This window comes from Diceros bicornis, chromosome 2 (assembly GCF_020826845.1).
Source record: "Diceros bicornis minor isolate mBicDic1 chromosome 2, mDicBic1.mat.cur, whole genome shotgun sequence".
Lineage (NCBI taxonomy): Eukaryota > Metazoa > Chordata > Mammalia > Perissodactyla > Rhinocerotidae > Diceros > Diceros bicornis.
This window is the reverse complement of record NC_080741.1, coordinates 78,093,375-78,116,236: the sequence shown is the minus strand read 5'-3', so window position 1 is coordinate 78,116,236 and position 22,862 is coordinate 78,093,375. Positions and strand designations below refer to the sequence as shown.

General features: G+C 37.0%; 1 protein-coding gene across 1 annotated transcript in view; it reads left to right on the top strand.

Moving 5' to 3' along the window:
• CNTN6 (contactin 6) overlaps nt 1–22,862 on the top strand; it is a 293,984-nt gene that overhangs the window by 215,902 nt on the left and 55,220 nt on the right. The window contains exon 11 of the mRNA XM_058563553.1: nt 1,139–1,289. Coding sequence (XP_058419536.1) covers nt 1,139–1,289 — 151 coding nt within the window. The remainder of the gene's footprint in view (nt 1–1,138; nt 1,290–22,862) is intronic.

The window sequence follows — 22,862 nt, the reverse complement described above, 5'->3', positions numbered from 1 at the left end:
ATAGAATCTATAGTTTCACTGAGGAAAAAAGAGCCAAATTTTTAAATATTGTGATTATTATGGTCAAGAATTGAGTAGGTGTTATCATACCTCCTGGCAAGTTGAACATAAGCTATATTGAGGACATTATCTGTAAGCTGAGATCAGAAGAAACAGCATGCACAGGTTAGCAGAAGGGCAGAGAAGCAATACCTGAAACACCCAGAAGCAAGAGAGCTTGGCGTGTCTGGAAGACCTTCAGTTCACTTGGACTTGAAGCTAGGAATGGGCTTTGCACACATGGATCCCCACATCCATGAAGCTGGAAAGACTTGAATGCATCCCAGGCCGTCTAAGAGTTTTCCACCCCTCATGAACTGGCATTTCTTCAATGTTTATTTAGTGGGGACAAAGTTGAAACTGACAAAGACTTTATTTTTCTAATTTCTATTCAGCCTGTCTGCTTCTACAGAAGGCAGGCTACGTTTTTTTCTAGCTAAAGCCTCGCCTGAGGAAATCTGACATAGTGATACAGCATTTCTGATTTATTTCAGAGCTATTACATTGTTTTTTATATATATATATAAATATATATATCATTGATGTGTATATATATACATTTAGGATCATTATCTTGGCTGGAATAGATTTAATGATTTTCCTAATCAGGGTTAAAATTCCCTCTTCTGTCTCTTATGGAACCATCTTCACCTCTTTTATTGTAAATGCTATTAAGAATGTGACTTTCTAACTTGCTTCCTCTCGCACCCCCACTTACTTTTGGTATTGCAACGATCAGCACCAAAACAAAAGTAAATCACATTTATTGAGCACATCCTTTGTGCCAGGCACTATGCTATGGTTCTTTGCAGAGGTAATTTCTTTTAGGCCTCACACTAGCTTTCTGAGCTAGTATCTATTGTCATCTTCATTTTACAAATGAAGCAAGTATCTATTGTCATCTTCATTTTACAAATGAAGCAGAGACTCCAAAGTGCCAAGTCAGTAACTGACCCCAGAGCACCTTGAGCCAAGTAGCTTGAAAAAGAGTTCTAGATATAAATATTAGATTCTATTTGTCTATACTAAGGTATCTCTTGGGTTACTGCATGTTAATGATATGAGTAATTTAACAATTTTTAAATTTTTTTGTTTTTAGCCTCAGCTCCCGATTTCTCCAAAAATCTCATTAAAAAAAATTCAGTTGTTCAAGTTGGTGGGGATATTGCTATCGAATGCAAACCAATTGCTTTTCCTAGGGCTGCTATCTCCTGGAAAAAAGGAACAGAGAGCCTGAGACAAAGCAAAAGGTAAATAAATCTTTTTTTATTTTAATGTTTTAAAATATTTGTCAATAATCTTCCAAATTTTTAGGGTGTATTAGGTCTTCCAAAATTCCCTCCTTTATTGACAACTGCATATCCGGAGATACCAAAAATTTTCACGATAGTAAAAACAAAAGAATCTTATAAAGCTAAGACTTGCTTGTATAATTTGGCTGCAGGATTTTCAGTGCATGCACTTGTAATAGATATGTTTTAAAAAACTCTTTAAGATCTTTTTGTATATTCAGTTTGAAGGTTTTTTCCTGACCCGGCTTGCTGAGAAATCAGTAGGAAGACCATGCCACAAAGGAGAAAGACATTCATACTCACACACCTGGTGTTGTGGTTTTTAAGTAGTCACACAGGTGTTCACCCCATGACAGAATGAATTCACCACATGAAAAAATGTAGAGAGGTTCCTGTAGAGAAAGAAGAGAGGTTTCCTTCCATCATGGATGTGGCTGACAAATCCTTGTTCAGTGCTGGCATGTTTTCTAGGAGAGTTTTGACAGAACAGAACAGATGTTTTTAACTACTTATAATACATTTCATTCCATTGTACTGTGGAACCTGTGTACTGAGAGAAGACTAGACTACAATTGCAGCTTTATCTTGATGACTCCTGTGTGTTACTATGTAATTGGATATGCGAGGGACTACTACTAAGAATGAGCCATTGTGCTAAAGATACACAAATGGTTCAACAAGCACCTCTTTAGCATCTTACGTGTCAAGAACTCATATGCATACCAGGCCAGGCAGGTAACATAAATGAGCGAGACAGGCCAGGTGAAAGAAAGGACAACTAAAATATGATGAAAAATGATAAGCCATTAGTCTTGGAAGACAGGACTGTGAAGGACTGGACAGTGAGTTCTACACCTAAAAGAGACAGTCACCACTCTGAATTCAGTCAATGTTCTTTTGTGGGAAGGTAGACCTGGGATTGTAGAACTTCAAACATTTCAGGAAAAGCTAGAAAACTGGATTTTGGCATTGAATCTTCTGTGCCGGAAAAAAATGGCCATAGGCTGCCTGCAGGGCCACCGTTTGTCATTTCTGATCCTAGGATTGCATTTGTGGTCAAAGAGAGAAAAGGAGGTTAAAACAAGCAAGCGAACAGGGCTCTGTGTTGATTGTATAGAGTGCTAGCATGGTTATATCTGCTGCCTTGCAGACCCTCTCCTGACATGACCAGATTAATGAGAGAAAGCCCCTTCTAGGGAACTCTTTCTTCCCTTACTCTCTCCTGTCTCCAGGGGTCTCTATAGCCCTGGACTGAAGCTTTTTCCAGGACAGGAATTCTGCTGAATTTATCTTTGAATGCCCTGTGCCTTGGCACAGAGCCCAACCTCAATGAATATCTATGGAATGAACGAATGTGTCAAAGAAGATGAATATATAGGGCGTTACCAGCTTTAAAGAAAGGCTATTCTTGAGGAAATGCCTCAGGAGATAAGAACAGATGCTTCAAAACTGAGGTGAAAAGAAAGATGAAAGAAAACTTGTTGCCGTGGCCCAGGTTGGGCCCTTTTGTGTGTGTAGACTGCCTGGGAGATTGCTGCAAGCACTCCCAACAGATTTGGGTGTGGATTCCTTTTAAATGTTTTCTCTTTCATTCCTAAAATCAAATCAAGGTTTGAATACACTGCTGTAAAACAGGAAAACTCGAGAGATACCATAGTATCAAACACAGGGCTCTGTGCTGAGGATTGGGATAAATTGATTAGCTCTACCTCACTTATTAAAGAGTAGGAATGGCTGCTGTTTACCTTCTATAACCTTTAAAGGCCTAAACACAGGGTATGTGGGGAGGAGAAAGAAAAGGAAGAGGATTTGGATAAAGATAAGAAAATGAGGGGAAAAAAAGTTTTGAAGAGTACAGGGAAACTTTTTTAAAATAGCTTTTCAGGTTTTTGTTTTGCCCCATATAGAATTTATTTGCAATCTATTTTAGCCTCCAGTCACTGATAGTCATATCAGCTTTAGCATTGTCTCCCTGTGATTTCCATTTACAGATCCTTCTACCATAATTCCATCCTTCTGTTGCTTTAGGATTTCATTACAGGTTTCAACAAAAGAAAACAAACAAACAAACAAAATTGTCTCCTGAATATGCATTGAAAAAAAAAAAGTTGAGCCCCAGCAGGATATAGTTATTACAGACGTGTATCTCTGCCAGGTATAGATTACCTTAAGCAGTAATTTGCAAAGGTAACACAGCAAGCTCTGTGAGATTGTGTGTCTCTGCATGCTTCCTATCCTGTCACCTCTTCTATTGCCTTCTGACTTGACTGATTTCATTAAGTGCGTGGCTTCAAGCTGCTTATTGGGAAATGTAGCACCTACACTTCTAGTTGTGCTGGCTTAATGGTTTTTTTTTAGTCTTATCATGGTGATTTCCAAACAGGTTAAAGGTAGAAATTAGAGGAGTGATAAAAAGGAAAGAAGGAAGGAAAGAAGATGGGAGGGAGAGAGGGAAGGAAAGGGCATTACTGTTTACTGTAGAGATCATAGGGTAGAGTGAGGAGAGAGCCCAGTCCCCATTCTACCCTAATTACACCATGACTTTAAGTAAGTTATTTGTCCTCTGTAAGCCTCCGTACATAAAATGGATTAGAAGCATTTCACCTTCCTAAAAGGGGAGAGAGTGCCAAGCGGTCTCTTCAAATCCATTCAGACCTAAGGTTGATTGTGTATTCTATATATTTGGTCTGAGCCATTAGAGAGTAACAGATTCTTTTTCCCATAATCAGAACCCTCCTTCTCAAATCAGTGTTGCCAGGACAGATCCCAAATCCTAGCAAAGTAACTCCATTCAGCTTGTAAATAGCCACTGCCCTGGGAGAAAGCTTTGGAAAGAAGAATATTAAAACAGTAGGTAATGCCACAAAATATTTCTTGTAACATTTGGAATATATGAATAAAGGTTATTTGACTTAGTGGGTCTGGGTATGCATTTGTATGCATGAGTGTGTGTGTGAGCACACAGGTGTCTGCACATAGGGGAAAGCATCATTTCCGAAGCAAATAAAATTAAATATCCTAGGAGACAGGGATAGAGTGTTGCACATAGAGACTGGCTGGGAAATTACTTTTTACATTTGATTAACAAAATGCAAGGTTTATTGCAGGCATAGATAAACTGTTCAATGTTATATTGGCATATATATGTGGGCATTAGACATGACACAGCCCATTTTCCAAATTTTATAGAGCCAGACCCTAAACCTAAACACAGAACACTGAGTCTCAGTACACATTTTTTAATGCCCACACCAGGCTGATTATTTCATTTACATAGGAAAATAAATATAATTTCTACCCTCTCATACTTCTGTTAAATAAAGCGTGACACAATTGTATTTATTGGAAGATTAAAAGAGTCAGATATAGAAAACAGTTTAAATTTTTAAAATGATTCCAAATAGGAATAGTTTTTAGTTCATGACCTTGGAAATACCTATGTGGAGAAACGCACATTTTTACTCTCTGTTATAAAACTTCTATATGGTCCTGTCTACTTTGAAATTTCATTGTCACTAACTCTTGCTTCCAATAAAGTGTAACTACCTAGAGATGGTTGAAAAGACTCTAAAGAAGCCTATTCAAAGTAATCTTACTGTATTGCCTCCTTATAAAAAATGGTGGCAATATATATATTTTGACAATTTCCTCCACTCTTACATGAATCGAAACAGCATACATCACATAGCTAGTAAATGATGAAGCTTAGACTTGAGGACAAGTCTCCCTTCTTGGTATCTAGATCATTTCCTCTCTATAGATAATAGAGAACATACTCAACTCTTTCTTTTTTGAAGGGCTGTTGTCACATGATTTAACCTAGTTTCACGTGTTGCTAATTCAGATCAAGCAACAATTCTGAATATGGTTAAGATGTTTCTTATTGGCCTTTGTGCCATAATTGAAGTCTTGACTATTTTAAGAGTTCTGTCTTTACCAGTGTCTATATTCATGGCAGGCTGTCAGAGTAGAAAAGTTTTTCTCCAACTAAAAATATGTAGATGGCATTACAGAGTCCAATGGCTGCCTGGTTTCCTACTAGGATTACATGGTCACAGGACACCTACCTTGTTCTTTTTGAACCTACCAGTCATTTAGAAACAGCACCTAAATAGAAGAGAAGCAAAGGTATATTTCCGTGAGACAAATTGGGATGTATTACCAAGAGCCCTGCACTGGGAACTAGAAAACAAGAATTCTGGTCCCAGTTCTGTCATTGCTAAGTGGCATGACCTTGGGTAAAACCACTAGCCTACTCTTTTTTTCTTTGAGGTCACTGTTTCCTGGATTTATTTAAGATGAAATAATATGAGAGCAACTTTAAGAAATATTAAACACTATACCCATGCAATGACTGCCAGAATAGAAATTAGTTTTGAGAATTCAATGCAAAACATTAGCCTGGAATATTGAAATTGTAGATTTTATCATAGTTATAATTTTATATAGGTTTTACTGATTTGCTCAGGTGACCAAGTGATTGACACAACCATGGTGTTGTTGTGAATTGTCAAAACAGTGAAAATGATCTGGTTGGATGGCTTCAGAGGTTAGAGAGAGCCTGGCTGCTAGACTGTAAGCACCGTGAGGGTAGTGAGCACCACTCCTTAATTCACCATTACAGGCCCAGCACCCAGCACAAACCTGCAACATAACAGTCAAGAAATATTTTCTGTGTTGCTAAATCAATGAAAGTTAAAGTTTTTTGCTTTGTTTGTGTCCACCTGACTTAAGACATTTTACACTTAAACCAAAAACTTATTTAATAATTAATAGACCCATGATGTGTTCATTCATTCATTCTGTAAATATTTCATGAGCCCCTATTATACCCCAAATACTATACTAGGTGCTGTGGATAAAATTTAATCTAGGCAACAACGTGACACATAATATACTTTTGTAAGAAAGTGCTTTTCTTTAAAGTTATTTGGAGTCAGAAGATCCAGGTTCAAGTCAACTCTACTTTCCACTTAGTTGGTAACTTCTAGTAAGTCCTTTGATTTCACTGGTCTTCAGTTGATTCATTTGAAAAATGCAGCAAATGGTATTTGTCTCTCCCTTAATATTGTATGAGACTCAATTGACATAGCATGTGTGGAAAGGACGGGTGATCTGTATACGCTCCACTACCATTGGGGGCATTTATTGCTGCTATCCTTACCTTTATGCAAATCCCAGTTGCAGTTCTTACCACTCAGTCAAGGGAAAACCACAAACTTCCCCACAGAAAGTCAAGATGAATACAGATGAAGCTTATCTCTGCAAGGCATTCTGAGGCAACTGAGGGAATCAATTCCACATCTGCTAAATTTGATTAATGGCTTCTTTTTTTCCTTGTGGATCCACTTAGCAAGTGAACTGACAGAAATCAGAGGCCTAGATTTATCTCCTTATACCCAGCAACTGCTGGCTACCTGTTCAGGGATCACCTCGTGAATTTAATAGGAAATGTTAACCTGCTGGAAAGACAGCTCAAAGTTGTCCTCTGACAGTCAGTATTAAATACGCTGCCTAAATCACCTGAGATTTGGTCAGAGTGGACATACAAGCTCTGAACAACTAAATTAAGAGATGGAGAGAATTTTTTCCTATTATTGAAAGACTAATAATTGAATTAATAAGTAATGCACCACATTTATTCCTCATTTTCCTAAAAAAAAAATCCACCACATTTTTTCCTCAAAAAATAAAATCCAGCTGTAAGTCAGACAAACTGTCATTAATAATGAAAATAACCATTTTAAGCACCTCCTATATGCTGGGCATTATGCCAGGCATTTTATATATCTCAAAAAATTAGAGCACACTCTTTTTCATATTCAGATACATTTCTGAGAAACAAAGTTGTCATAGAGTGTATGGTTATGTTTGTACCACTTTTACCCTGGTAATCTCAAAGAGCTAAATACAAAGGCACCTCTAAATTCACGGAGACACAAACTCACTCAATTGTAGAGATTCTACCCCTTGGCAATTGGTCTCAGAATATGATCATATTCCACAGACTTGAAATAAGAGAACTGCTGGGCTCTCTGGAACCAATTCCATTACCTCTACCCACCCAGATACACGTGTGTGTGTGTGTGTGTGTGTGTGTGTACACACACGCACACGCATATTTACAAACAGACCTTATTAAATCATGAATTTTGTGTGCTTTATCCTACAGTAAGGAAACCATTAAATCCTGGGCCCTGGGCACTTGGCAAAATGCATGTACTTTGTGGGAACATGTGAACCTGTTCGGTGACATGGAATCTAGCAGTGGTGCTTATTCCATATTTTTGCCTTCAAGCCCAAATGTTGGCAGGTCAACTCCACTTCCACCTGTGTGGCGCTCCAACCCCCTAAGACCTCCCTCTTAGACATATTAGGACATTGTGGGAAAGGGCTGGGGTGGGCGGAGTTGAAAGATGGCAGGGAAAGAGTGGAGAAGGGAAGTAGAGATGAGAGAGAAGGAGATGAGGAGAAAGAAGGACGAGAAGGAGGACCAGGGCATTCTCTGGGCCAAGAGAGAATTGACAGTTATTGAGTAAGCCATTTGATCTTTCTTTTCTTCATGGGTGAAAAGGTACCCTTGGGAGGACCTATTTGATAGTCTTTAGCGTGGTGACACAGAAAAGGAACAGAATAAAAATTCATTTGTCTTCATTACTCTCCTCGCTAAACTACCTGGACAAAGTAGTTCCTTTAGTTACAAAGCCCTTGCCTAGCACTGGCTACCATTCCACTTCCTCCCTGGAGCCGTTTCACATCCATCCTACCCTGTGGGGCATCAGCTAATGGGGGTCCCGCTGCCTGAAAGCAAGGGAGCCAATTATATGATGCCCCCTCTCTGACCCTTCTCTATGTATCTTTCAATATTTGCTTTCTAAATCACCACTGTTCCTTTTCCTTTTACCCCTAAGTGCTCAGTCTTAACAAAATATCCTGTCCACACATGCCTTTTCAATGCAACTTTAGCCAGGATGTAGCAACTGGCAAGCAGGCTTCTCTATCCCTTCCTCCTCCTTGCAGAGCTTCCTAATGGAACAAGCAAATAAACCTAATTTTATTTTGTATCACCAACTACTTAATGTAATAGTGCTTAGTACATCAGGTAGCATGAGTATCAAATAGGCAAATGAACCATATGTTCCCATGTTTAAGGAAGAATGACAGTCTGCATAATGCCAGGCTTATTACAATCTCCCTTCTGTGCTGCCTCTTTGTAATAAAATTTTAAATTGTTCATACTCAACTCCTGAGAGCCTTGTCAAGGTTAGCCTTTCCAAGGGAATACATGCTGAAGATGTCAAAAGCCATCTGATACTCTTGCCTGTGTCACGCGAAGATGTAACAAGCTAAAATCCTGTGTGTGCCCCTGTCAGTCTTGCCCTCATTTTTACCTCTTGCCATCCAGCCCTCCTTTCTTTATCCCTACCGGCCTCCACCGGTCTGGAGCACAATGCGTGCAGAACCACCTGCCTGCCATAGTCTGAAAAAGCTCTGATTCATTAAAGATGTAAAGCCTGTCTTTAAGCCAAGTCTGCCCAGCCTGGTGTGTGCTGTTTTACATGGCTTTCTTGGGTTGGGCTCTTATTCTTGTAGTTCCCTATTTAAAATATTTTAATAATGGGTAATAATGTCCTGTGGCTTTAAACAAGGGCAAATATGCCAAAGCAAAGAAATTCCACAAATTGTGTCTTATAAATTCTTGTCCTGTAGCCTATAACAGAAAGTGCATAAGCTCCACTGTAGAGTTGCTGTGAATTCATAGGCAATATTTGCATGTTTCAAACTTGCTCATGCATAACAACTTTGTGAAGAATGCAGATCCTGGAGCCATGCCCAAGATTTTAAGTCAGTAGGTATGAAGCAGGGCTGAGGAGTCTGCATTTTATAAATTCACTCTCTCTGCTCCCAGACGAAGCTGAAGTTATTGAATACCACCTAGAGAAACACTGATTTGGTGCAAACCTGTTACTTAAGAAATAGAAACTTTATTTTATCTCCTTTTCCCCCAGAACTTTGCCTACTATGCTAAAATGCTCAGCTCTCCATCTTTCCTCACTGCTGAGGAGATGGAAGTCATCAGTTCAGTTACTTTTTGAAAATATGAATACAATTGGCCTTGAAATGGCATCCACTTACTTTAGTGCTGGCTTCTAGGTTCTGAGTGACGTTTATATCTTTCGAAGTTCACATAAATATTCAACAGCAATAATTTTATAGACAGAAAAGTTCAGTTATTAGTGCAATTTATACAAGTGACCTTTTGTTCTTGGTTTGACTTTGAGGAAAAAAGTGATTACTTGATATGCTTAAAGTATGATAATCCTCACTTAGAAATAAAATGGTTGCTCGCCAGGTATTTGTTCCACCCATGCCTTCTTATAGATGCTGGTGGGCATCCACAAAATAAACAAATGGAAATAATAGATAGAAATAGAATGGCTATCTTGATAGAAATTATAATCCAGTTGAAGAAATAAAAGCCAGACTAATCGTGTGGAAGTCAGTCTTGTTAATAGCTTCAAAATCAAGAATGAGGCTGTCAGAGCATTTTTTTACTCACTGGCTGTTATTTCCTAATTTCTTTTTTTCTTTCATTTTTTCCACAGTGGCATTATTTTATTTTTGCAAATGAAATTTATGCAGGAGTTCATTTCAGAAAACAGTTAAAATGGAACCAATCTGGCTAGTGCCCAGAGGGAGAACCAGAGACCCACTCCAGGCCCTCCCCACTTCCCTTCACCCGTAAGCAGCCATGCTGTGCTCTAAGAATCCCCTGGATCTCCTGAGAGCATAGTTTAAGAATTACTGATTTGGAGTGACAAATCTGATTCTCAAGTGTGACTTGTCAAACTATTCATTTATTTATAAGCACAGTTGCAAACCAATTTGACAAGCCTTGTGAAAGATTCTGGGTTTATAAATTTGAATGAGCTCAGAGTCTCGTGGGGGAAGCAGACAGGTCAACAGCTCCAGTGCAGTGGGGCATGTGTCACCACAAACAGAAGACAGCGAGGACATTCACTAACTTGGCTTACAGGAATCCAGAAAGGCTTCGGTAGGTTGGAAGCAACTGTGCTGACACTTGAGGGGTAGGTAGGAATTTTTTTCAGAAGAGGAAGGTGGGAGGAACAGGTTTATTTTGTGGCTGTCTTACTCCATAGTCAGTGTTGTATTTGGTGACAATTCAAAGGTTTAGATATAGATTTCCCTTCCTCAATACAAGATCTGTTTCTCCCATGATTCCTCTAAGTACAGACTCAAATCATTTTGTGAGTCATCCAACAGTTGATGCTTTGACTACTTATGGGATGCTTAGATATACTAATTACATACATTTTTATTCTATCTCAGATTAAATTAATCAATACAGCCAGAAATCTATTCTTCTCATACTTGACCCTGAGTCTCATCATATAATTAATAATATCCATTTATAGAGTACCTGTCCTGGGCAGAGGGTGTGTTAAGATGCTAGATACATTATTTCATTTAATTTTTACAAGATACCTATGAGAGGGGTATCATTTATTCATACTTTTTAGACGGATAAAACTAAGACTTAGAGAAGTTAAGCATCACATCCACAGTCACACAGCTAGTAAGTGACAGAAAAGCATTCAATTCCAGGAAGCTCTGACTCTAAAGCTTTGTGTAATCTTCAACACCACATTGGAGGCCTTTAATTAGCTTTCTGGAGTAGAATAGTGTCCATCTGTGGAGCTAAAGGCAAACTGTCCTACTATCCACATTATTTGTTCCTTGTTTTTTAAGTTAGACTAAAAACGTTTTTGAAAACAGTGATATATACAGTCAAATTCTATTTTTATATTAATAAAAGGTATAGAGTAAATCTATATGTTGTCGAAATACTAATAGAGTCTTCATTCACATCAATAAAATAAAATCAGTCCTCTTAGTGGCTTAGCATCCTGTATCCACAGTGTTCAAATGGCTCATCAGATTTTTAATGTAACATACAGAATAATTTTTGGTGACATATAGACATAGATATGCAAATCCAATAAACAAGGATAAACTCCCTAAGCTCGATTAAGGACTTGATCTAGGTATGAAATTATGTATTATAATTAAGAAGAAGAAAGAATTAGAGTTAGCAGACAAGGAGGCACATCCAAGTTGGTCTAGGAACCAAGGGAGATACAGCATAGGAAATTCCACTAGCATTCATCACTTTCAAAACCACATTCAAGATAGCAGAGAGAAGTATTTCACAGATACGGGTGTTCTGAAATCATCGAATTACAGTGCTGGAGTGACAAAGGGTAATACTCATTGATGTTTCAACCCAACTCCCTCACGTTTTGTACCTGAAGGAAACCAAGGGCCTCGGGGATAAAGTTACTGGTTTAAGGTCAGGTGGCTATGTTTGAATCTTGTCTATCTATCTCAAAGTATGCTGCAGATACAACTTTACATTTGCAAAATTTCAAAGCCTTGAGGAAATCACACAATACGCTCATCATTATAAATGTAATGAAAGTGTAGCCAAAATGTCCTCACGATGTTCTGACTTCTCCATTCCGTTCTGCACAACCCTCTCTCCCATTGTGTTTGCAGTCGGTTCTCCTCTAGTTATTTTGGGAACATACTTTTTAAAAAATTTCTTTTAAGTCCTGTGTTCACAAACTTTTTTGTCCTTTGCCAACTGTATAATTTCCTATCTTTTCTTTTGATTTGCTTGGGCTGTAAGATGTGTTAGCATATAAATCTGTATTAATTCCCTTTTGTGTTTTCTCAGGCATCCCCAAATACTGCAGCAAAAGGAAACACTTTTCTTTATCTCTCCCTTCTTCTGCTCAACAGCTAAATATTCCTCTTAGGCCTCTTTCACTGGATTAATTTAGCTAAGCTTTCCATTTGATGCTATTTTGTTAATGTTAAATCACTGTTCCTTAACACTTTACGGGAATCAGCCTAGCAGCACACTCTTTGGCATACCGTCGGAATAAAGATACATCATGACACCAAACATTTAAGTTATTTAGCAACTGCTCTTATCTGCCGTCTCCTAACTTGTGTCACAATTCAGTCACCCGCATCTGTGTTTCTGTTGTATGTCAGCCACTACAAAGCTGGTGCTTACATTATTTGTGTATATTAAACAAGGAGTCACATTTTGATGAATTCTAAGTTCTGAATGTCTGATATTTGGTTTCTGCTTTGTAGTTTAGGACGGTTGAACAAGACGTAACTTTGAAACATTTGGCTGTTCATACCAGTAATTACGCGTTAGGCATAAAATACAACTGCAGAAACCAGGAATTTTAAAAATTAGACACTGGCAGCAGTGATGTTTTATTACCATGTAAATTAAAATGTGTTTGAGTCCATTTCTGATTTCCAGGTAATACTTCTAAACAATCCTTTGTGATTTAAACTCTTTCTGTGTAATGACCTGTATAATGAGCTGTATAATGATCCTGAATCATCTTAGATTAATCAGGTCATATGAAGCATATCTTTAGCTATTTAATATGTTTAAAATATATATTCCTCTAGTCTGTGGAGAGTGATGAAAAAAGGGCAACTTAAAGGCACCTATGAATACCTGTTTTTCCCCTGACCCCTGAGAAAAATGTACTTTCTGACAAGACATAGCAAAATTGAGTTTATTTGTGCTACCAATTGATGTTGCCACTTCATGTAGGTTTTCATTTTTATTTACTTTTCCTACCTCACCAACTTCCCATTATACATATAAATTTAAACACGTTATGTCTAATGTAGCCCAATTCAAGATACCGAAGAAACACTATTGTTTGTCTGGAAACAGAACAGAGGCTAAGAAAATATATGGATATAACGGCTGCATTTCCTTGAATTAGTTAAATATTTAGGAACCCCACATCAGGATCTGTGTTAACATAATAACTTAAAAAGATTTTATTATGGCCTTTATTGAAACTTTAGTTTCATGATTGGAACAGTACAAAAGAATGAGTAAGATTTGCTCTATCTACTCAGGTCTTATCCTTGATAAGATTGATTTGAATATATTTCTTCACCTCAACTCATACTGCTTTGTACAACATCAGCAAATTAACAGAAAGTCACTTATCCAAATAACTACTTTGTTTATATTTATAACTAGCTTTTATTTTTAAACAAAGAGGTTATTTGGCTGACTTTCTGTTACTTTACTGAATTTATTGATAATATTAATAAATATACATCTGGGCCTAGAAAGAAAAGACTAAAGATTTTAAAGTAGATACAATCAGAAAACACATAATAAATACCTACAAACTGTAGGTGTTCTTAGAGACTACAAAGAAATAAAGAATAATAGCTATTATTTGGGGGGCACTCATTATCCTCTAAGCTTATGCTCAATATTTTTAATATATTTTTAAATTTAATTCTCAAAACAAACTGATGTTGTTATTGCTACTATTATGCTCATTTACATGTAAACTTTACATAGAAATCAAGCAACTGCTCCCAATGTAACACAGCCAAAAAGGGGGAGCCAGACACAAAGCGAAAGCAAGCTGACTTTAGAGTCCATGGTCTTAAAATCCCCATATCACTTGCCTCAAAAAACTGAGCTTTTACAATCTATTTAGAGAGTGGAAACTTATCTAAAAAGAAAATTATGACAAAGGAGCAAAGGCAATACAATGAACCAAAGGTATAGGCAAACTTAATTTGATTGTACTTTGCAGAAATTGTGTTTTTTACAAGACCCTCCACCAGAAATAAGATTAGGATTTTCTCAAGCCTCGGTTTTCGTATGTGGGATGCCATCACAGCATGGCTTGATGAGCAGTGTATAGGCCCACACCCAGGATCTGAACCTGTGAACCTCGGGTCACTGAAGCAGAGTGTGTGAACTTAACCACTATGCCATGAGGCCTGCCCCTGTATGTTGTTTTTGTAGACTTAATGCTATTGCACACTTAATAGACTGCAGTATAGTGTACACATAACTTTTATATGCACTGAAAAACAAAAAATTTTGTGTGACTTGATTTATTGCGATATTCGCTCTACTGCGGTGGTCTGGAACCAAACCTGCAATATGTCCGAGGTATGCCTGTGCTCTTTTCAATAAATAGTGCTGAAACAATTGGACAGCCACATGCAAAAAAAAAAATTAATCTAGACATAAACCTTACGTTCTTCGCAAAAATCAACTCAAAATGGATCACAGATCTAAATGTAGAACTCAAAACTATAAACTCCAAGATGTTAACATAGGACAAAACCTAGATGACCTTGGGTATGGCCATGACTTTTTAGATACAACACCAAAGGCAGACCCATGAAAGAAAGACATAATAAGTTGTACTTCATTAAAATAAAAAACTTCTGCTTTGTGAAAGACAATGTCAACAGAATGAGAAGTCAAGCCACAGACTGGGAGAAAATATTTGCAAAATACACATTTGATAAACGACTGTTGTCTAAAATATGCAAAGAACTCTTAAAACTCAAGGATAAGAAAACAAACAACTCCAGGGCCGGCCCGGTGGCTTAGCGGTTAAGTGTGCGCGCTCTGCTACTGGCGGCCCCGGTTTGGATCCCGGGTGCACACCGACGCACCGCTTCTCCGGCTATGCTGAGGCCATGTCCCACATACAGCAACTAGAAGGATGTGCAACTATGACATACAACTATCTACTGGGGCTTTGGGGAAGGAAAAAAAGGAGGAGGATTGGCAATAGATGTTAGCTCAGAGCCGGTCTTCCTCAGCAAAAAGAGGAGGATTAGCACAGATGTTAGCTCAGGGCTGATCTCCCTCACACACACACACACACAAAAAAAGAAGATGCTTAAAAAAAAAAAAGAAAGAAAAAAAAAAACTGCATTAAAAAATGAACCAAAGACCTTAACAGTCACCTGACCAAACAAGATATACACATGGCAAATACATATATGAAAAGATGCTCCACATCATATATCATCAGGGAAATGCAAATTAAAACAAGATACCACTATACACCTATTAGAATGGCCAAAATCTGAAATACAACACCAAATGCTGCCAAAGACGTGGAGCAACAGGAACTTGCATTCGTTGCTGGCAGGAGTGCAAAATGGTATAGCCACTTTGGAAGACTGGTTAATGGCTTCTTGTAAAACTAAACATATTCTTGCCATAGAATCCAGAGATCGCACTCCTTAATATTTACCCAAAGGACTTGAAAACTTATGTCCACACAAAAACCTGCACATCATAGTTTATAGCATCTTTATTCATAATTGCCAAAACTTGGAAGCAACCAAGATATTATTCAGTAGGTGAATTGATAAATAAACTGTGGTATATCCAGACAATGGAATATTATTCAGTGCTAAAAAAGAAATGAGCTATCAAGCCATGAAAAGACAAGGAGAAATCTTAAATGCATATTACAAAGTGAAAGAAGCCAATCTGAAAGTTTACATACTGTGTAATTACAACTATATGATATTCTGAAAAAGACAAAAACTGTGGAGATGGTAAAAAGATCAGTGGTTGCCAGGGATTGGGGGAGGGAAGCATGAATAGGTGGAGCACAGAGGATTTTTAGGGCAGTGAAAATAGTCTGTATGATACTATAATGATGGATACATGTCATCACATATTCTCCCAAACCTATAGAATGTACAACACCAAGGGTGAACCCTAAGGCAAACTGTGGTCACAGAGTGACTATGATGTGTCAGTGTAGGTTCATCAGTTGTAATAAATGCACCACTCTGGTGGGGAATGTTGATAATGGGAGAGGCTATGCATGTGTGGGGTTATATGGGAAATCTGTACCTTTCTCTAAGTTTTTCTTGAACCTAAAACTGCTCTAAAAAAGCTTTTTAAAAAAGAGAAAATTCAAAGTACAGGGCAGTATAATGATTCAGATAATGATTTAATAGAAAAAAAGCAGTGACTCAGTATCAGAAGACCTGCATCTTGGCTGTGGTTAAGTAAGCTATTATATCAGTTTATTGATGTGGAAAAAATTACTAATCTTTAATATTTGGAGAAAGAGAGTACTGTGAACAGTAGTGATTGGGAGGAGGAGTATGAGAGAGAAGCTGCATATCTTAGCCCAGGTTTCCTAGGAAACAAAGCCAAGAGCCAGGCAGGTAAATATGGGCAACAATGTAGGATCATATCTTATTGCACTGGCCACTGACTCACTTTAAACCATAGAGACGTACAGCTAGTAGTTTGGCATTAGTCACCCACATAGATTGTCTCTGGACAGAAACTGCTTGGGAACAGACTTTGGAAGGAAAGAAAAAGGGATTTATCTGCTGGCTGCCCCTTTGCTAGTCGGGTTGCATTATCTGGACCTTTGATAGCCAATGACACTAAGAGAACCTGAGGGGATGCATACAGTGTGTCTGAAAGGGGAGAATCCTAGTAGGCTTGGGAGGATGGATGGGATAGGAGCGCAAATCCTCTGCTAGACACTCTGGGAAGAGACTCTAGGCTTTCATCTAGCAAGTCTATGCTCTAGGAAAGATTTGCACATTATGAACATTTGTTTCCTCTTTGGGACTTACACATCCTATCCTGAAAAGAATATTTGTGCTCTTTCCTAAAAGGCAGACGAAATAAAAGAGGTGAATAACATATTTAAGAATTTCTTCCATGAGCTTTCTCGAATTTTTTGGTATGTGTTTCCTCTTGTTTAGAACTGATTAAAGATTATTAGTGTATTGTGCTTTGCTGAAGATGACATACATTTTTTAGCAGAGAGGTTAGATTTTATTTTTGCAGCCCATTCAATCATTCTCTCTCTTGAGATAGCACTGCATTTTTATTCTATCTTTTTCTCTTTTTTGTTATCTCTTTCTTTTGGATTATCTTTTGGGTTTTTTACTACTCTGATAATCTTATAAGGAATGATAAAATAGGTTTTCATTTATCCATTGATTAAATCTTTACATTTGCCCTGGGCAGAGGTGTGAGATATTTTCTGTGTATAATTGCCATTAGCTGTTTAAAGTTATTAACATAAAAGGATGGAAAAGAGAAGCTTTGTTTTGATTTAAATGAGCAAGCTTTGGTATTTACTTGTTTGTACATCATGTCAATCATTTTTTGTAGCCTGTTAAAAGAAGGAATTTTTAAAAGATAGCTTATTAAAAGACAGTAAGATTAGCATAGATATTACACCTTAACTATGATAATCAGGTGCTAAAATTATTAAAATGTAATATCAATATTTGATTTAAAATGGATTCCAGTGGGATATTTTACCTAAAACCTAAATTGTGCAGAGTCAAAATTTATACACACTTTTCTACTTCTTATCTAACTCATTTTAATCCAATCTATTTTACATTTTCTAGATATCGGTAAAATTAGACAGTCAATTAAAATTTCATGGTCTACAGTATTATCTTTAGACAGAACTGGAAGCAATACTACAGTTAATAATCTAACTATAAAAATAGCAGTATTGCTCTAGTTTCAGCAATAAGAAATTGTAATTGCCCGATGTCCTAATTTCTCTTAGTTTAAGAAATTTAGCTATTGCTAATCTTTTATGTCCTCAAACTTCGTGATAGGCTATGGTTGAAATCAAACGAAAAAAATCAGAACCTTCCTCATTTTCTATTCACATGGAATCTACATATATAGATCTGTTTTCTGTGTGTAGGTAAATAAAGATTGGATATCTATAAGATTAGTTTTAGTGATTAACTCGATGTGAATGGTATTATATTTCTATATACTTCTGAAGTTTATAATGAACAGATGTCACATGCAACTCACGAAAGCAAGGGTAAAAACATTGCATTGTCTTTGTGTCCTTCCTTGGAATGACATGAAATTTGACACACATGTTCCAGGTAGAAGAGTCCTATGAGTTCATTTGACACGGTAGTCTGTCTTCCTGGTGCTCTATTCAGAATAACTCATCAAGTGGAAGGCAAAAGGTGTGAGATCAGGCAAATGGATAGGGCATCTATTACTTTTGTTTTCCGTTTATGCTACTCACATTCCCTGACAGTGGGGAGATTGTAATGCTGGACATTCAATCACTCCATAGAGTCTGCCTTCAAGTTATCAGTTAACCTTGAAACGTTTATATATGTTGATGTCTCAGTTTTCTACCTATTCTATTTTTCTAATGCCACTACAAAATCTACCAATGACACTTGACTGTCAGACACAGCTTGTAGTTTTGAATTTCTACCTTTTAATGCCCAGAATGCAATTAGAGGAATAGTGTGGTACATTACAAATGCTAACTATTAATTTTTCTATTGTTGAATGGTTATAATATATCTACACATGAAAATATCTTTGAATTCTAATTTTTGCAGAACATTTTAAATGCAAATGCTTTAATTTGAAATTTAATCATCTAAATAAAATACTAAGCTTTGGTAATTTGGGGGAAAATTTTCCGTGTGATTGTGTGAACAGTTGAAATATTCTGCTTAAGTGGTTATTTGAGACTAGAGACTTGAGAGGAAGGATGTTGTCCCTGAACTGTGACATGATGATAGTGGAAGAGTTGAGGAAACACACGTACACCGGAAGCCAAGTATCAGAACCCAATGACGCCGAAACCAGGATGGTCCAGGGACTGATAGCCATATACTAGTTAAAGCCGCAAAACTGCTGAGTCCACTCAGATGAAAGGGTTTTAAGACATCGGGCACAAGTAAAAACCAAAGCAAGAATTAAAAATAGTAGTCTGAGTCACGGAGGAGAGCAAAGGCCAAGAACTAGAATCAGCAAGTAAGAATGAGATTAATAGCTAGCATTTAGTTAATTCAATTCTCACAACAAGCCTGTTATAATTCCCAAAATAAAAATGAGGACACCGTGGATCAGAAAGGTTAACTTGACAAATACACAGACAGGAAGTTGTGTGAATTCAGCAAACGGTCTTAGGCAGTGAAACTTAATGCTGGGGACAGTCTTTCTGACATTAGGCTCCTTTCAAAAAGCCTGGCATATACCTCTCAGGTCCCTTTGTTCAAACTGAACTGTGACAAAATACTTCCTCCTTCCCTCTTGCTACTGTTCATGGAGTTACAGAAGTACCTCCGTTCTTTGGCAGAATAAGAAACTGCTTCATTCAAAGCCTACCTTGTGACTGCTAATGGGGAGTCAGGCAGTGCTAAGCATTTTAAACAGTTTATATCATTTGCTCCTCATGACTCTGTGACACAGGTAATATTAATGTCCCCATATTACAGGTGAGAAAGCTGAAGACATGAACTGTTGAGTAACTTGACCTCACTAATAAAAATAATAAATGTTGGGGCTCAGATTCAGGCTCAAGTAGTTTGACCCCAAACTCCATGTTTGCTCTACTAATACTCTACTAATAACACCATTACTCATGGGATGGAGTAAGAGAAGAAGAAAAATAATCCTTGATATCACTATCGTCATCATCATTACCTCACATTTATGGTTAAAACTCTCCCATAGTAGGGGATATCCAACTCACCTTTAAGATTTCACAAAAGCTTAGAACCCTGGGAAAATGTGCATATGTACATGAACACAAATGTTCCATCACATTTCAGGGAGTTATTGGACTCCCTGAAAGTCAGATTAAAAACCTCCAATAGTAAAGGTCATTCTATGCAAATAAAATTTAAATATATATATACAATACTCAAGTTTGTGCTCTTTTATTTTTTATTTATGTGTGTGTGTGAGGAAGATCAGCCCTGAGCTAACATCTGCCAATCCTCCTCTTTTTGCTGAGGACGATCTGGCCCTGGGCTAACATCTGTGCCCATCTTCCTCCGCTTTATGTGGGACGCCGCCTCAGCATGGCTTGATGAGCGGTGCCTTGGTGTGCGCCAGGGATCCAAACCCTGGCCACCAGCAGCAGAGCACGCGCACTTAACCACTACTCCCGGGGGCAGGCCCTCCAGTTTGTGCTCTTAGTAACTATACTATTAGTAAACTATGCTGCTTTGGAAACTTGAAGTGAAAAAGCACTTGCTAAAAGAAGTGCTTCCTGGTCTAAAGAGAAAAACATGGTTAGAATCTCAGCCCTACATTACCTAGTGGGTACCTTGAGTAAATTACTCCTTCTTTCTATGCCTCAGTTTCCTGACTTGTAAAATGAAGATGATAACAATAGAGAGAACACAGATTTGACTTAAGGATTCGATGAGTTGACGTTTATTATAAACTTAGTAGAGGACAGTGCAGAGTCAGCTTGCAATAATAGTTCATAACCTGCTTATATTTTGACCAATGAGTTTTATTGTGGAAGACTATCCCTGATATTAACACTCTCTATTTCTCACATCACTATTGTAACATCTAACATAGTACCTTGAACACAGTAGGCATTTAATAAATATTTTCTGAACAAATTTAGAAGGAAAAAAAAAAGTCTTAACGTTGCTCCATTTCCAATCATGCATTTGGATTACTACTGGATTTTTAGAAGCCTTACCATATTCCATGGTGCTCACATATTTCCATATATGGTTTTATGATCTATTGTCTGTTAGCAGTGTAATCTCAGCATTGTCTTAATATAAATATACATATGTTATTTGTAATCAATCACTTTATTGTCTTCTGCTTTCTTCCCTATAACTGTATTCTTTTGCTAATTATTCATGCAAATCTTCATTTTTATCACCAAAATGTTTTCCCATTTTTTCAGATAGCCTAGCTTATTTATACCTGTTGCTCTGTTTTGTTTTTAAATGGTAGAGAAGCTTATATAGAAAGAGATAGAATATTTTAATATATTTTATTGATATGTCCTTTTCAATCCTCCAGATACCAATTTAGAGTATCTTTTAGAATATTCCAAAAGAAGGATAGAAAATCTTTCTCTATGAATGTTACCAAAACCCTCAATTAAAATGTTCCAGCTAATTTTTACATGTTCATTCTTCTTTATCTGAAAATGTCAATTGCTTAGTACAGTTTGATCTTAGTTGGGCGTTCTTTCCTTTTCTTTTTAAATCATTTCTTCTAAGCCATGTTTTGATATGTGACAGAACTGGAAATGCACACTTTTCTTTAATATTTTTTGTTTAATTATTCTGCATAAAATTAGCACTATGATTAGGTGAATGGATTCCATCTACATTGTCACAGATTAAGTTTTCTTACTATGTTTTAACATCTTTTATTAATGAAAAAATATTAAATGATAAGTTGAAATATTTCCACTATTTATCATGCAATAAAATCTCTAAGTATAGTTAAATCTCTGGTTTTCCATATCCTAGATCACTAGGAAGAATTATTTTTTTAACCACCTATTTTAATAAATGATAGATCAGTTTGGTTACTAGTTTAGTTATTTTTATAAAACATTTAAATCTAACATTTCTTATTCTTTTATACATTTTTGCATATTAATCTTATGAAAATATGATAGATTCTTACTTAGAAATAAAGATGATCTTTACGGATTAAAGTTTGATTTATAATGAATTGACCAATGCTTCTCAAACTTTATTGTGCATACCAATCACTGGATATCTTGTTAAAATGCAAAATTTGATTCAGTAGGTCTGGGATGAAACCATATTTTGAGAAGCAAAAATGTAAGACTATCTTAAGGGCATCTAATAATGACTCAACAGAAACTTCTTAAACAGGCAGAATTAGTTTACTACAAGTAAAGCAAAGTGATGGTTCTGGAAAGAGCAGGAGTGCTAGAGATAATTGGATATAACTTTCAGTTCGTTCTCTGATACTTATTAGCTGTTTAGTCCTGGGCAGATTTTAACTCTTCTTAGTCTTAGACTGCCTTCTCAGTATCTTGAACAGTAGTAGGCAATTGAGAAATACTGATCGACTGATTAAGATTTCAAAAGAAATAATCAGTTTCAATGACGATCATGTCAACTCAATTTAACAAACATTATTGAACATATACCATGAGCCTGAAAAGAGTAGTGGACTCAGGGTAATACTAATTCACCGTTTACGTGAATTGTCTTTTTCTGAAAGCTAAGTGAGAAATTATATGACATAAAAACATTGGCATAACCAGCTGGGAAATTTTTCTGATGGCCTTTAGATATCAGCAGGTATATTTTTTATCATTTAAAATGTTTTAGGGGGCCAGCTTCGTGGCCTAGTGGTTAAGTTCAGCACACTCCACTTCAGTGGCCCGGTTTGGGTCCCTGGGCATGGACCTACACCACTCTTCCGTGGCCGTGCTGTGGTGGCAACCCACATACAAAATAGAGGGAAATTGGCGCAGATTTTAGGTCAGGGCAAATCTTCCTCAAGCAAAAAAGAGGAAGATTGACAATGGATGTTAGCTCAGGGTGACTCTTACTCAGCAAAAAAAAAAAAAAAAGTTTTATTGGTCAAAATTTAATGTTTTTATGTTGCTGAAAATTCTTAGTTATTCCCAGATTCTGAAGGTAAATGATGTACCCAAATGCTTCTCACACTGACCCATTTTTTTCTTATTGTGGTAACATTGGTTTATAACACATACAAATTTCAGGCGTACATCATTATGTTTCGACTTTTGTATAGACTACATCGTATTTACCACCAAATGTCTAGATGCCATCCATCACTGTACACATGTGCCCCTTTACCCCTTT